General features: G+C 42.3%; 1 protein-coding gene across 6 annotated transcripts in view; it reads right to left on the bottom strand.

Moving 5' to 3' along the window:
• Positions 1 to 17382, bottom strand: part of LOC106586176 (protein TANC1) — a 285715-nt gene that overhangs the window by 76036 nt on the left and 192297 nt on the right. For all 6 annotated transcript variants that reach the window (XM_082968891.1, XM_014173128.3, XM_014173131.3 and 3 more), the window contains 3 exons: positions 13569 to 13691; positions 11687 to 11968; positions 9922 to 10079 (listed from right to left, as the gene is read on the bottom strand). In XM_082968891.1, coding sequence (XP_082825017.1) covers positions 9922 to 10079; positions 11687 to 11968; positions 13569 to 13691 — 563 coding nt within the window. The remainder of the gene's footprint in view (positions 1 to 9921; positions 10080 to 11686; positions 11969 to 13568; positions 13692 to 17382) is intronic.

The raw sequence follows: 17382 nt of genomic DNA, 5'->3' as shown, positions 1-17382 counted from the left end.
ATAAAGGCCTGATTGGTGGAGAGCTGCAGAGAACTCCCTCGGGTTCTTGGGTTCTCCCTGACCAAGGCCCTTCTTCGAGTCTTACCTGTATTAACTGCACCTGTTTGAACTCGTTACCTGTATAAAAGACACCTGTCCACACACCTGTCCACACACTCAATCAAACAGACTCCAACCTCTCCACAATGGCCAAGACCAGAGAGCTGTGTAAAGACATCAGGGATACAATTGTAGACCTGCACAAGCTAGGATGGGCTACAGGACAATAGGCAAGAAGCTTGGTGAGAAGGCAACAACTGTTGGCACAATTATTAGAAAATGGAAGAAGTTCAAGATGACGGTCAATCACCCTCGGTCTGGGGCTCCATGCAAGATCTCACCTCGTGGGGCATCAATGATCATGAGGAAGGTGAGGGATCAGCCCAGAACTACACGCCAGGACCTGGTCAATGACCTGAAGAGAGCTGGGACCACAGTCTCAAAGTAAACCATTAGTAACACACTACGCGGTCATGGATTAAAATCCTGCAGCGCACGCAAGGTCCCCCTGCTCAAGCCAGCGCATGTCCAGGCCCATCTGAAGTTTGCCAATGACCATCTGGATGATCCAGAGGAGGAATGGGAGAAGGTCATGTGGTCTGATGAGACAAAAATAGAGCTTTTTGTTCTAAACTCCAATCGCCGTGTTTGCAGGAAGAAGAAGGATGAGTACAACCTCAAGAACACCATCCCAACCGTGAAGCATGGAGGTGGAAACATCATTCTTTGGGGATGCTTTTCTGCAAAGGGGACAGGACGACTGCACCGTATTGAGGGGAGGATGGATGGGGCCATGTATCGCGAGATCTTGGTCAATAACCTCCTTCCCTCAGTAAGAGCATTGAAGATGGGTCGTGACTGGGTCTTCCAGCATGACAACGACCCGAAACACACAGCCAGGACAACTAAGGAGTGGCTCCGTAAGAAGCATCTCAAGGTCCTGGAGTGGCCTAGCAAGTCTCCAGACCTGAACCCAATAGAAAATCTTTGGAGGGAGCTGAAAGTCCGTATTGCCCAGCGACAGCCCCGAAACCTGAAGGATCTGGAGAAGGTCTGTATGGAGGAGTGTGCCAAAATGCCTGCTGCAGTGTGTGCAAACCTGGTCAAGAACTACAGGAAAAGTATGATCTCTGTAATTGCAAACAAAGGTTTCTGTACCAAATATTAAGTTCTGCATTTCTGATGTATCAAATACTTATGTCATGCAATAAAATGCAAATTATTTACTTAAAAATCATACAATGTGATTTTCTGGATTTTCGTTTTAAATTCCTTCTCTCACAGTTGAAGTGTACCTATGATAAAAATTACAGACCTCTACATGCTTTGTAAGTAGAAAAACCTGCAGTGTATCAAATACTTGTTCTCCCCACTGTGTGTGTGTGTGTGTGTGTGTGTGTGTGTGTGTGTGTGTGTGTGTGTGTGTGTGTGTATATATATAGAAAAATGAATATTTGTTTTATTTTTTTGCAAAAATGTCTAAAAACCTGTTTTCGTTTTGTCATTATAGGGTATTGTGTGTAGATTTAATCAATTTTAGAATAGGGCTGTAGCGTAACAAAATGTGGAAAAAGTGAAGGGGCCTGAATACTTTACGAATGCACTGTACATGTCTAGACAATAGTGACCGATCCACTTAGCTAGATGTGGCTGGTGGGTGGTTATAGCGTTTCTTTCACATTACCCATCAATTTAGACAAGTGTGTCTGAGTAAGAATAATCTAATATTTATACAATATTTTTATCTCAACACTATTTTTGATATTGCAACTATGCAAATATGCAAGTATCTGTACTGTATACACCTTCTGTATCCTCTGCATGTGACAAATAAACTTTGATTTTACTTGATATAGTGTGTTTACCAGAGTCGGTAATGAGAAGAACAACATGACCTGCTTCAAAGTCAGATTAGGATATAGACCAATGACCAGATAAAGTGTATTTTTACTACTACTTTTTGCTATTACTTTTACCACTTTTAGACTTGAAATCTTTGGTTGTTTACTACACTACTTGCTCTGTTTGGCACATGGCCTCACAAGTGAATCCTTAAAGAGATGGGTAGGGCTAAGTCTTAAGAGGGTGTGAATGATGCTGAATGGTGTAGACAAAGAAGAGCACTCCAGTAGGTGTACCATAAGATTCACGTGCCATTTTCTCAAAAGTGGGGTTACAAGTTTATCAACTTTCAAAGCAGAATTACTTTCCCATTGTTTCTCAACTGTAGTGTATGATATACAATTTTCTAGCTCCGAGTCTCTACATTTATCCAATGTAAAAAACACAATTTCAAATTTTGCTACATAAGACCAAATTGAGGCAGTGAGTCAAATTTTTTGTCAGCTCGTGCTTATATTGTGTGCATATTCACACAATGCCATCAGTTGGATTTCAGTTGTTCATGGTGCCGGCCAGATTAGTTTTCTTTGCAAGCAAATTGTTCACCAATGACAGTGAAGCTAGGAAATTGTTCATGGTGACATTTCTCCCCTTGCCAACGTTCCACAAGGTTCCACAAGCCCCATCACCACATTCTCTGACTCTCGATCACTTGCTGCCCGATGTGGATATTTTCACAGATATTGAAAGCCGCTTAGCATGTAAAATTACGCACACTCTCACTGTAGCATACTCCAAATAGCCCGGAGGAGACTGATAAGACTGTTTTGATTCGGTGGACTGATATAGGGTGCATACAGTGCCTTCACAAAGTATTCATACCCCTTCCATTATTGCACAGCCTGAATTCACAATGTATTAAATCGTTTTTTCCCCATCTAAACACAATACCCCATAACGAGAAAGTACCGTAATTTCCGGACTATTAAGCGCACCTGAATATAAGCCGCACCCACTGAATTTAATTGTTATTTTTTATTTTGAACATAAATAAGCCGCACATGTCTATAAGCCGCGGGTGCCTACCCGTACATTGAAACAAATTAACTTTACACAGGCTTTAACGAAACACGGCTTGTAACAAAAATAAATAGGCTTTAACGAAACACGGCTTGTAACAAAAATAAATAGGCTTTAACGAAGCACGGCTTGTAACAAAAATAAATAGGCTTTAACGAAACACGGCTTGTAATTTTTTGTTGTTGTTGCAGTAAACAGTAGCCTACCAAGAAAGTCATTGGTCACTATCTTCCTCCTCCTGTGCACTGAAACCATCTCCTTCGGTGTCGGAGTTGAATAGCCTCAGAATTGCTTCATCCGATATTGGATCGTTTTCATTGTCGCTCTCGTCACTTTCATCTGGAGGCAAATCCCCTGCTGAGCCCTCTTCAACACGCAGCAGTCCAGCCTTTCGAAACCCGTTGATGATAGTGGATTTTTTGACAATGCTCCACGCTGTCTGGACCCACTGGCAGACTTGACCATAAGTTGCTCTTCGCATGCGGCCCGTTTTAGTGAAGGATTTCTCCCCACTTGTCATCCAAGCCTCCCGCTGAACATGGAGCGCCAGCTTAAATGCACGATTTACACTGATGTCGAGTGGCTGCAAATACTTTGTTGTACCCCCAGGAATCAGGGTGACAAAATGACTACCGTAATCAGAATGATGGGAAGTTTGAGTTGATTTAATCTAAACAGTAAACAAAAAAGTTGTTTGACCTTAACCCGTTCGGCAATTTCATTGGTCTAATGAAAGCTTCATGCAGCCAAAGAACTGAGCACATCACAGAATGTGTTTTAAAAAAAATAAAAAATAATTGAAAGCGGGAAAAATCCATATATTAGCCGCGTCATTGTTTAAGCCGCGAGGTTCAAAGCCTGGGAAAAAGTAGCGGCTTATAGTCCGGAAATTACGGTAATAACATGTTTGTAGAAATATTAGCAAATTTATTGAAAATGAAATACAGAAATAACACATTTTCATAAGTATTCACACCCCTGAGTCAATACTTTGTAGAAGCACCTTTGGCAGCGATTACAGCTGTGAGTCTTTCAGGGTAGGTCTCTATGAGCTTTCCAGACTTGGATTGTGCAACATTTGCCCATTATTCAAAATTCTTCAAGTTATGTCAAATTGGTTGTTGATCATTGCTAGACAACCATTTTCAGGTCTTGCCATAGATTTTCAAGAAGATATAAGTCAAAACTATAAATTTGCTATTCAGGAACATTCACTGTCTTCTTGGTAAGCAACTCCAATGTAGACTTGGCCTTGTGTTTTAGGTTATTCTCCTGCTGAAAGGTGAATTAATCTCCCAGTGTCCGGTGGCAAGCCGAATGAACCAGGTTTTCCTCTAGAAATTTGCCGGTGCTTGACTCCATTCCATTTATATTTTATCCTGAAAAACTCCCCAGTCCTTAACGATTACAAGCATAACATGATGCAGCCACCACTACGCTTGAAAATATGGAGAGTGGCAATGTGTTGTATTGGATTTGCCCCAAACATATCACTTTGTTGTATTCAGGAAAATATTTTCACTCTGTCAATTAGATTAGTATTGTGGAGTAACTACAATGTTGTTGATCCATCCTCAGTTTTCATCTATCACAGCCATTAAACTCTGTAACTGTTTTAAAGTCGCCATTGGCCTCATGCTGAAATCCCTGAGCAGTTTCCTTCCTCTCCGGCAACTGAGTTAGGAAGGACGCCTGTATCTTTGTAGTGACTTGGTGTATTGATACACTATCCAAAGCTACCTCCTGCTCCTTCCCTGACTTTTACTAAATGTTTGCATTTTACATTGCTCAGTTGTCAGAATCTTTAAATGCCAAACTGAAAAGTATTTAGAGCTCTTTTACCTGTTGTTTCCACACCTAGTACCACCTTAATGGGCCAAGACAAATGCGCTGTAGGATGTTGGTACCAAGCCAGGCGCTAATGCGTCTCTCTCGCCTCACTGAATGACAAATGGATGAATGGGCGATAATTGTGCAGGTTACTTCTGCTGAATGACAAGGAAGGTGAAGAGGTTGATTTAATTTAGAAAGACAATAGTGTAATGATGAGTTTGTTATGCCTATTTGTCAGCTTTGGCGCTCATGTTTATAGCAAATAATTTCACTGCGCGCCTTGCGGGTTGATATCATTTTATTTTGTTTTACTTTGTAAAAATAAGCTGATATGGGATTGTTTTATTTACTATAACTACGTGTTGCAGTAGGCCTTTAGAATAACGCAAAACATATCTTGACTCTATCCTAATTGATGAGGGAAGGGAAGCAAACGATGCCAGCCCACTGAACGATTGACAAATGGATGAAAGGAGATAATTGTGCACATTACTTTAGAATCAAATTTAAATGAGGCCTAACTAAATGGTAAGGAGGGAGAAGATGTTGATTTAATTACGAACAACAATAGTGTAATGATGAGTTTGTGCTATGCCTATTTATCATTGTTGGTGCACATAAGTAATTTGACCACGCACCTTGTGTAACGTTCTGACCAGTAAGGGGTCATTTGTTATTGTAGTTTGGTCAGGACGTGGCAGGGGGGTATTTGTTTTATGTGGTTCGGGGTGTGTGTTTATGTAGAGTGGTGTTTGTTTAGAGTATTCCGGGGTTCAGTTAGTGTATTTGCTAGTGTATTTCTATGTTCAGTCTAGTCTGTCTATTTCTATGTTTAGTTAATTGGGATTGGGCCTTCAATTGGAGGCAGCTGTTCATCGTTGCGTCTGATTGAAGGTCCTATGTATAGGGGTGTGTTTGTCATGGGAATTGTGGGAGGTTGTTTGTGCATAGCTGTGTGTAGCCTGCATTACTGGTTGTCGTCCGTTCGTTTTCTTGTTTTGTTTGGTAAGTGTTGTAAATAAAGTAAAAAGAGCACTCAACCCGCTGCGCCTTGGTCCACTTCCTACGACGGCCGTTACACCTTGCGGGTTGATACCATTCTGTTTTAAGTTTTACTTTGTAAATTTTTTTTTATTTTTATTTCTAATCAAATTTATTGTAAGGGAAACTAAAACATTCTATGAAAACATGCAGTAGGCCTTTAGAATAATGCTAAACATATTCTTGACTATCCAAGTTGATGAGCGCGGGGAAGCAAACGATGTCAGGGCCCATCGAAACTACACCTAATTTCACATATAAGAGTTAGAATATAGACTAGATTAAATTGACAATAGTCTGATGAGTGACAATACTATCAGTTGTCAAATTGTACATGAAGAGATGGACATAGCTTAGAAATGACAGATGCAGGGAAAGGACCATCACCTTATCAAATCATCCTTCAGAGTCACATGCAGGTAAAACATTTTGATTTCTATATAGTATCAAAAAGAGCATATTCTGCAGTTTCTATGACACTTACATTTGTCAAATAACTCTCAAAATTCAGAGGTGCAATTCCATTTCCAAATGTCACTTTTTCCAAGAATATCTGCACAATCCATGTGTTCAGCAAATGGCCAAATTCACAACTCTGTTTTCTTTTAAATACATTTTCTTATTTCCATTTTTTTTTTTAGACCTGACAAAACTAAATTATTACGGACTTCCTTGTGATGGATGAACTAGTGGTATTTCGTTATTACTTATAGCCTAATAATAGTAATTTTACCTAAGACCTTTAAAAACACCACCAAATGATTATTCTTCAGATAGCATATATGAAATGTACTTATTAGACCATTAGAATATTAATGAGTCATTGGTTGGAAGTGTCAAGAATTGGCTTTAGGCCTACATTTTCACTAGGAATTTGTACATTTATAAAAAAAAAACATATCCTTGACTCTATCTAAACACAAAAATATTGTTGTTATATTTTTAAATAGATATACTGTGCATTTCCACAAATATTTATTCATGCATATCATGCTTTACAATTGATTCTTCACTATTTAACAAGCCTTGGTGCTTATGTTTGCGCACCTTGCGGGTTGATATTCCCTAGCAGGTACTTATAGGCTGAAAGGCCAGTCGGTTCTAGTATTACGCACATTTTTACTCCTGAACATACAGTTGAAGTCGGAAGTTTACATAACTTAGGTTGGAGTCATTAAAACTTGTTTTTCAATCACTCCACAAATTTCTTGTTAACAAACTATAGTTTTGGCAAGACGGTTAGGACATCTACTTTGTGTAATTTTCCAACAATTGTTTACAGACAGATTATTTCACTTATAATTCACTGTATCACAATTCCAGTGGGCCAGAAGTTAACATACACTAAGTTGTCTGTGCCTTTCAACAGCATGGAAAATTCCAGAAAATTATGTCATGGCTTTAGAAGCTTCTGATAGGCTAATTGACATAATTTGAGTCAATTGGAGGTATTTCAAGGCCTACCTTCAAATCAGTGCCTCTTTGCTTGACATCATGGGAAAGTCAAAAGAAATAAAAAATAATAAAACAATTGTAGATCTCCACAAGTCTGGTTCATCCTTGGGAGCAATTTCCAAATGCCTGAAGGTACCACGTTCACCTGTACAAACAATAGTACACAAGTGTAAACACCATGGTACCACGCAGCCGTCATACCGCTCTGGAAGGAGACGCGTTCTGTCTCCTAGAGATGAACGTACTTTGGTGAGAAAAGTGCAAATCAATCCCAGAACAACAGCAAAGGACCTTGTGAAGATGCTGGAGGAAACAGGTACAAAAGTATCTATATCCACAATAAAACGAGTCCTATATCGACATAACCTGAAAGGCCGCTCGGCAAGGAAGAAGCCACTGCTCCAAAACCGCCATAAAAAAAGCCAGACTACGGTTTGCAACTGCACATGGGGACAAAGATCGTACTTTTTGAAGAAATGTCCTCTGGTCTGATGAAACAAAAATAGAACTGTTTGGCCATAATGACCATCGTTATGTTTGGAGGAAAAAGGGGGAGGCTTGCAAGCCGAAGGACACCATTCCAACTGTGAAGCATGGGGGTGGCAGCATCATGTTGTGGGGGTGCTTTGCTGCAGGAGGGACTGGTGCACTTCACAAAATAGATGGCATCATGAGGGAGGAAAATTATGTGGATATATTGAAGCAGCATCTCAAGACATCAGTCAGGAAGTTAAAGCTTGGTCGCAAATGGGTCTTCCAAATGGACAATGACCCCAAGCATATTTCCAAAGTTGCAGCAAAATGGCTTAAGGACAGCAAAGTCAAGGTATTGGAGTGGCCATCACAAAGCCCTGACCTCAATCCCATAGAAAATGTGTGGGCAGAACTGAAAAAGCGTGTGCGAGCAAGGAAGCCAACAAACCTGACTCAGTTACACCAGCTCTGTCAGAAGGAATGGGCCAAAATTCACCCAACTTATTGTTGGAAGCTTGTGGAAGGCTACCCGAAATGTTTGACCCAAGTTAAACAATTTAAAGGCAATGCTACCAAATAGTAATTGAGTGTAACGGCCGTCTGAAAGAGTAGACCGAGGCGCAGCGTGGTTAGTGCTCATCATTAAATTTATTTGAATGAACACTGAATCAAAAAACCAAAGTGCAACAGCTAAACAGTTCTGTCAGGTAACAAATGACTAAACAGAAAAGAACCACCCACAAAACCCAAAGGAAAACAGGCTGCCTAAGTATGGCTCCCAATCAGCAACAACGATATACAGCTGTCCCTGATTGAGAGCCATACCCGGCCAAAACAAAGAAATACCAAACATAGAAAAAAGGACATAGAATGCCCACCCCAACTCACACCCTGACCAACCAAAATAGAGACATAAAAGGATCTCTAAGGTCAGGGCGTGACATTGAGTGTATGTAAACTGCTGACCCACTGGGAATGTGTTGAAAGAAATAAAAGCTGAAATAAATCATTCTCTCTAGTATTATTCTGACATTTCACGTTCTTAAAATAAAGTGGTGATCCTAACTGACCTAAGACGGCATTTTTATTAGGATTAAATGTCAGCAATTGTGAAAAACTGAGTTTAAATGTATTTGGCTAAGGTGTATGTAAACTTCCGACTTCAAATGTATTTAGGCTTGCCATGACAAAGGGCTTGAATACATATTGACTGAAGACATTTCAGCTTTTTATTTTTAATTAATTTGTAAAAACGTGAAAAACATAATTCCTCTTTGACACTATGGGTTCTTGTGTGTAGGCCAGTGACAAAAAAATTCAATTTTAATCCATTTTAAATTCCTGCTATAACACAACAAAATGTGGAAAAAGTCAAGGGGTGTGAATACTTTCTGAAGAACTGTACCATTTTAAGATTATAATTAGCATGGATCAATACAATAGAATGGGCCGCCCCTGTTCTTCATTTAAAATAGTTGATTATAAAATTATGCATCGTTCGCTTCCCCTCGCTCATCATCTCACCCATTCTCCCTCTTTCTCCCCATCATACTTTACTTAATTTATTTAATCTTTTGTTATATGTGTGAAATTAGTTTCAGTATAGTTTAGGTTCAGTTTCAAAGCAATTATCGGGGTGATTATCAGATGGGCACTTTCAACTGTCGGAAGAAGGAGTGGGAGAAGGAGGGCAACGGGGGAAAACCATAAAACAGTTATGTTTGTGATATTAAGATTCTAACACCGACTGTGTTATATAGACTTATTTAGGAAAAGACAAGGACTGCTTTAGCGGTTCTAGTGTTAAGGTATAGACACTCTCGTCGAATTGTTGCTATTCTGATCACCAAGATGCACTTCACAGTAACAAAATGTCTACCTTGAACCTGACCGGTGAAATGACACAATGCCCCAAAGCCATCATGTGTAATAAATACATTTCCATGCAAACTTACAGAAGAACAACTTAAAAAAGAGACCAGAAATTATTTTATAATCTCAAAGGGTATGTCCCAAATTGCACCATATTCCCTACATAGTGCTACTTTTGACCAGAGCTCTATAGGTGATCTGGGACACAGGCAAAGTCACAGCAACAACATTCCCAATGGTTGGGTTGGGCTATGAACTGTGATCTGTCAATGTGAGCCTTGGTACCTTGGTGGCCAGGCGTTTGACGGCCTCCTCCTTGCGTCTCTGGATCTCAGGGGTGCTGGGACAGCTGTTGTTCCGCATGGTGTTGGTGGCGCTGGGTGGAGGGGTGGGCTGAGGGGGCTGGCTGAGGGGGAGGTCGGTGCTCTGGGCGTCCCCACCATCTAGAAGGAAGAGCGGGAGGGAAGCAGGGTCGTCCATCAACAGGAAGACTCACTGTAAAGACTATTCAGGTGCAACCATGGTTGCATCCTAAATGGCACCCGATTCCAATAGTGCACTACTTTTTACTCGTCAAAAGCAGCACACTATATAGGGAATTGGCTGCTGTTTGGGACTTAGCTGATAACTTTTCATTATTTGACAAATCAGTTCTGATTCTCACAATGAAAATGTATTTTCATTCGTACAGAATAACCTTGTGAGATTGTGTGGAAGACTTATGCATAGCATATAGTATTCAGCATTTCCCAACTCAAGAAAGCATAGAAATTACATCAATGCAACCAAGGCTGTGTCCTTCTGTATTCAGAAACCAACAGTAGTCTGTAGAATTACAATTACTCTACCGTTCAAAAGTTGGGGTCACTTAGAAATGTCCTTGTTTTTCAAAGAAAAGCACATTTTTTGTACATGCTGCCTTGAAGGCCAGCTGCCTTGAAGGCCAGCATCCCGGAGTCGCCTCCTCACTGTTGACATTGAGACTGGTGTTTTGTGGGTACTATTTAATGAAGCTGCCAGTTGAGGACTTGTGAGGCGTCTGTTTCTCAAACTAGACACTCAAATGTACTTGTTCTCTTGCTCAGTTGTACACCGGGGCCTCCCACTCCTCTTTCTATTCTGGTTAGAGACAGTTTGCGCTGTTCTGTGAAGGGAGTAGTACACAGCGTTGTACGAGATCTTCAGTTTCTTGGTAATTTATCACATGGAATAGCATTAATTTCTCAGAACAAGAATAGACTGACCAGTTTCAGAAGAATGTCTTTGTTTCTGGCCATTTTGAACCTGTAATCAAACCCACAAATGCTGATGCTCCAGATACTCAACTAGTCTAAAGCAGGCCAGTTTTATTGCTTCTTTAATTAGCACAACAGTTTTCAGCTGTGGTAACATAATTGCAAAAGGGTTTTCTAATGATCAATTAGCCTTTTAAAATGATCAACTTGGATTAGCTAACACAATATGCCATTGGAACACAGGAGTGATGGTTGCTGATAATGGGCCTCTGTACGCCTATTCCATAACAAATCAGCCGTTTCCAGCTACAATTGTCATTTACAACATTAACAATGTCTACACTGTATTTCTGATCAATTTGATGTTATTTTAAAGGACAGAAAATGTGCTTTTCTTTCAAAAACAAGGACATTCCTAAGTGACCCCAAACTTTTGAACGGTAGTGTACATATTTTTTTCTGCCATTCAGTAGACAAGTGAAAACTTTATACTTATCAGCATCACTTCCTGTCAGAACCTGGATGATTGACGTGTTAGGCTACACAGTTCCTGGACATTTCATGTCACTACTGTACATGTTGATGGGTTTAACCACACATTATTTCAGCCCATAGTCTAATCTCCTTTCTGTAAATCCCTGACATGTCTATTTACACGAGAGCACCCAACATGAATGATGATGATGAGGAGGATTAGGTCACATTTGGTCCAGGCAGTGCGTGACTGTGGATGCGTCCTGGGCCCCTGGTCAAAGGGAGGGCACTAAATAGGGAATAGGGTACCATTTGAAACGTAACTAAGGGTTATTTCTTACTTTTGGGCGATGAGCTGGGGCTGTTAGAGGCGATCTGCCGCATGCGGCCGCCGTGACAGCTGAGCGCCACCAGGCGGGAGATGATGGCCGTCTTGCCGAAGCCCACGTTGCCCACAACCACGGCGCCACGCCTCTCCTCGCAACCGTCGCCCTTCATAACGTCCTCCAGTTGCTGGAAGAGCCAATCGCGGCCCACAAACACAGAGTCTGTGGTGATGCTGGGCACCTCGAACAGCAGCGGCTTGAGCATGATGTCCACCGTCTTGTAGGGAGCGAAGCGTGCTGGAGGGAACCAAATAAAAGACAAACCTTTACTAACTGAAAGTTCATAAGAAAAGAGGGCATATATAACTAATCATACATTTAGCTAGGCGTGAGAGTGAATAAATAGACAGACATTTATTCGCCTCCCTAGCTGGCGTGAAGCCAAGCCTCGAAACCATTTCAGTCACTGATTAGGGAACGTCTCCATCTGAAACACCGTTTACACCTGCACTGTTTACCTTACACATCTTTCATCTGTTTTCTCTGAAAGCCAGCGCTCAGTCAAAATGACGCAATATGATACAATGTTTAACATTTCTGTGGATTGCAAACCTGACACATACACACGCCACGGCAAGATCAAACGCGCACATCGAGATGAGAGATCAATTAGAATGCGGAGGCCAAGCCCTAGTATCATCCAGGATAATCAGATTGAAATCAACATATTTTTCTCCTGTAATCGTCTGAACCGTCTTTGTGTGTCTCATTGTCACACCATTCGTTCACAAACCATTTGAGGAACATTAATATCAGTTGATCATAACAAAAAAATCACTGTCCGTCTGTCTGTCTGTCTGTCTACGGCGGTTGCAGTGTGATAAGTGCTGACTGTCAGCCAGGCGATAAACACCTGCTGCAGGCCAAACACTCTTCTCAGGGCTGTTGAGGGGGAGGAAAGGAGATGCCTGGACTGCAGTCAGTGTCCACCACACAGCTAGAGAAAGAGTGGGCTATTTTTCCTCTGTAGCTTTCTCTTTTTCTCTTCATCATTGCCCTCTCTATCTCTCCCCCCTCTCTCTGTATTTTTCCCTCTCTCTCTCGCTCTCTGTCTTTCTTTCTTTCTCTCTCTTTTTCTCTCTCCATCTCTTAGTCTGAGCTATGACCAGCTAGCACCATTGGCTTGGACCATTTGTAAGTGATCTTTAACAGGGCAGCTAGCTTCAGCACTGATTATTTCTCTCTCCCACACACCTTGACTGCATAAGAGAGACAAATCAGTACTAGCCGTACTATCCGACGACCGCCAGTCCCCTCCGTCCACTGAGCTCTGGGAATAGCAGTTTAGTTGGTTGAAGCTGCACAACTGCATTTAAATGGAAATCATGGAGGTGGATGGCAAAGGTTTGCAATTTAACAAACATGAATGCTTCTATTAGACTGCTTAAAGTGTCTAATGAAAGCCAAACACATAATGCTCATAAATGTGGACTATTGCAAAAATGTCTGTCCAGAGGGACATTTTACATAAGTCTAACAACTTTATACTGACAGTGGCAGAGAAAACTGAGAGGGTTTTAAAAGAGTAGCAGCAGCAAAGGGGGGGACCAACTCCATATTAATAAACATACTTTTGACCATGTAGCATATGCTGCTCTGTATTCTATGGAATAGGTTTACATTTTCCTTATGTTTTGTTTATAATTCTGGTGTGCACTGTGCTGGCCCTTGTTCTATCCCGGAGAATAGCTAGTTACTGTATGGCTGTGATCCAAATGGCACCCTATTCCCTATTATATAGTGCACTACAAAGGGCCCTGATCAAAAGAAGTGAACTATATAGGGAATGGGGTACCATTTAGGACATAGTCTAGGTGTACATGCTGTTTAATAGTACCTTTGGAGTCTTGTGGTGCCCTCCCACCTGTGCTATGCCAGGGCAGCCGAATGGACGTCCGCAGGGGAGTATTACGCTGTTCATCAAGATAGCTCAGGTCTTCCAGCTTGGTGGAACTGGTGGCTACAGAGAAAGAGAGAAAACGATGAGATCATGTGTTTTTCACGAAAATGATGACGTGATTCACAGTTCAGCCTTTATTAGGTGAATGCACATGATCAGATGACCCTAAACAGACAATGATCACAATCTAAAACCAATGATGACAAACATGTCACAGGGGAAATCATGTCAATAAGTCATAAATTCTAATCCAGGGCTTGTCCGGAATACGCTGAGAGAGAAAGGAGGAGTAGAGAGAAGAAGAGGGGACACAGATCCAGGGTGACGATGGCAGGATTTCAGCAGAGGAAAGTGAACGGGAGTTGGGCCAGAGCAGTGGACCCTGGCATTGGCAGTTCCCTGGAGGTGGTGTCGGCACTGGGCAGCCAGATACAGTACAGTCGACAGGAGAGGTGAGCAATATCCATTCAATATCCCCCCTAAAATCCCCTATTACCCACCCTGATCCAACCTGACAGCTGAGGAGGATCCAGAGAGAGGGGAGGTCTGTCCCCCATAAACACTCCTAGTGTAGTGGAGTACAAACTGAGCTACAGTAACAACCCAAATACAACTAGGCCTGCGTCCCAAATGCCTCACTATTCCCTTTATAGTGCAATACTTTAGACCAGGGCCCATAGTGCATCTGGTGAAAAGTAGTTCACTTTATAGGGAATATGGTGCCATTTGGGACTCAGCGAATGAATACGGATGTCAGGAACACAACACACAGAACCAACAGACACATTTACTCAATAAAGACAGCCTTACTACAGGAATTACTGCATGAAAACATACAGTAGGCTACAGCAGCATTACAGAGAGAAGTCACAGGAGAAGAAACAGCCATGAAGGAAGAATGACTGCAAACAATTCCTGTCATTGGATCAGAAAGAGAAGTGATAATAAACACTAGCAGTTTGCTATATAAAATTCAACCTCAAACTCTACCTACCGTCTGAGCCGGCATCCTCTAGCAACATACAGACAAAGACAGACAACGTGTAACAAGGTCTTCGGTGTTCCTGGCAACAATGAAATCACCATGGAGACCTGGCTGTCATGTTTAAAGGAACAACAACAATGCGGACAAGCCACCACTTTTGTTTTTTGCTAAACAGCTAAATGGATGTACCAATTCTAGATTGTCCCTTTAACAGGAAAAATCAAAGCCCTTCTCTCTCTCTCTCTCTCTCTACTCCATCTGCCTCAGCTGAGCTGGGAGGACAGACATGACAGTATGCGACTCTCTTCCCCAATTACTTGGAGGAATGTTCTCCTAATTAGGAACCAGCAGGCAAGGCAGCGCGCATCAACAGAACTTTAATAGGCATCAACAGAACTTTAATAGGCATCCATATAACTTTAATAGGAATCAATAGAACTTTAATAGGCAAAAATAAAACTCAACGATTAGCCACTTTTATGTTTCACTTTTCACAAGCCTGATGATGTGAATTTTACTTCGGCTCCAAAATGAGAATAAATGACAGCTCAAGTCCGGGAAAGCATAACTTTAATTCAGCATGCACGGTGAGAAATCACTTCACACGATGCAGCCAGAATGTTAAACCGTTTGTTGCACTTGAGCTCAACGCTCCCAACAGTGCCAACCTGTTAGTGCTGGGCAGTGGGCCCCCCGCCGGTATTACCACACTAGAGGCTGAAGTAGCTACTTACAGTCGGTCAGCGGCAGCAGAGCCAGAGAGCTGGGCAGGACAGCAGCAGGAATTTAAAAACCCTCCTGGCATGGAGCAGGCAGACTGAGAGGCAGGCAGGGCGGAGGCTCTTTGTGGAAAAGCTCCAGAGAATTATTCTCCCCACTGGGCTGGATGCTCATCAGGGTACCCAAGTGAATCTTCTGCCCCAGCGCTCCCATCCATGTCCAGGCACACTGGCCGCATTCAACTGGTGACTGGGCTTGGCAGTCCACAGGCACTGCTCTCTCTCCCTCTCCCTACCTCACAACATCCACAGCATTAGCAGCGCTCCGTGCAAAATGAATGCAGGTGCTTTATGAGAATGTTCCCTCTACCCACCCCTCACACAGATTTTTAGCAAGCGGAGGAGAAAAAGCGTGTGAATAAACCAAAGAAGAAATGAAAGGCGGGAATGCGATGAAAGCTGCTCTCCTGGTTGATTACAGTTTGCACTAGGCAGCCGGACTCACAGAGGAATTAATCAATGATCCTCCCTGTACTGCTGTCACACAGAGAGAGCGGGGAGGGAGAGAGGGGGGAGATGGAGAAAGAGAGTGAGAGATAGAGGGAGATATACAGTATATACAGAGAGGGAGATAGGAAAGGGAGAGAGAAAGTGAAGAGAGGGATAGTGAAAAGAAAGATCCAAAACCAGGGCACTGGGAGAGAGGAGGAAGAGGGTAGTGTGAACCGCAGAGTGAATGATGTAAGGAAGAGAGGAGTGAGAGATGGCAGAAAGGAGGGGGACAGGAGAAGAGATGGAGGGAGGGAGAGAGAAGTTAAGTTAAAAGTCTGTGCGGCGATCCAGCTCTAGCGCATCATTCAAGCCCCATGCTGACATTCGTGGACTGCAGTGAGATTACCATCCCATCTCTCCCTTCTCTACCTCTCTCCCTCCCCCCCTTTTGTGCTCTCAGTAGACCCATTGGAATTGGTATCCCTTTATATGAAGCCTCTCTCTCTCCCTCTTTTTCCTTCTTCTTCTTCTTCTTCTTCTTATTCCGGCAGCAGATCATTCCTGGTTGATGTGATATTGTGTATGAATGTGTTGGGAGCAGCTTTGAAGCTCCACAGATGTGACAGGTTCCCTTCTGATGAAAATCTGTATTTGTTTTGTGCGGCTTTGCCCTTTGAATCCCTCTGTTCTTTGTCTCCTGTGTCGGAGTAAGATGGGGGGGTCAACTGAGTTGCGAGCTCTGGACATCGCATCGCTTGCACCCGTGCACCACTCCCGAGTACTTGTGTACAACCCAAATGGCAATCCTATTCTCAAAAGTAGTGCACTACACAGGGAACAGGGTGCCACAGGGCCATAGGGGTTTTGTTAAAAGTAGTGTACTAGTGTACAGTTGAAGTCGGACGTTTACATAAACCTTAGCAAAATACATTTAAACTCAGAATAATATTGGAGAAAATGATTTATTTCAGCTTTTATTTCTTTCATCACATTCCCAGTGGGTCAGAAGTTTACATACACTCAACTAGTATTTGGTTTCGGGTAGCCTCCCGCAAGCTGGTGGATTTTGGCCCATTCCTCCTGACAGAGCTGGTGTAACGGAGTCAGGTTTGTAGGACTCCTTGCTCACACACGCTTTTTCAGTTCTGCTAACAAATTTTCTATGCGAGATCAGGGCTTTATGATGGCCACTCCAATACCTTGACTTTGCTGTCCTTAAGCCATTTTGCCACAACTTTGGAAGTATGCTTGGGGTCATTGTCCATTTGGAATACCCATTTGCGACCAAGCTTTAACATCCTGACTGATGTCTTGAGATGCTGCTTCAAAATATCCACATCATTTTCCTCCCTCATGATGCCATCTATTTTGTGAAGTGCACCAGTCCCTCCTGCAGCAAAGCACCCCTACAACATGATGCTGCCACCCCCATGCTTCACGGTTGGAATGGTGTTCTTCGTCTTGCAAGCCTCCCCATTTTTCCTCCAAACATAACGATGGTCATTATGGCCAAACAGTTCTATTTTTGTTTCATCAGACCAGAGGACATTTCTCC

Source organism: Salmo salar, chromosome 25, assembly GCF_965601325.2.
Source record: "Salmo salar chromosome 25, fSalSal1, whole genome shotgun sequence".
Taxonomy (NCBI): domain Eukaryota; kingdom Metazoa; phylum Chordata; class Actinopteri; order Salmoniformes; family Salmonidae; genus Salmo; species Salmo salar.
Note: the sequence above shows the minus strand (reverse complement) of the source record. Positions and strands in the feature narration are given on the sequence as shown.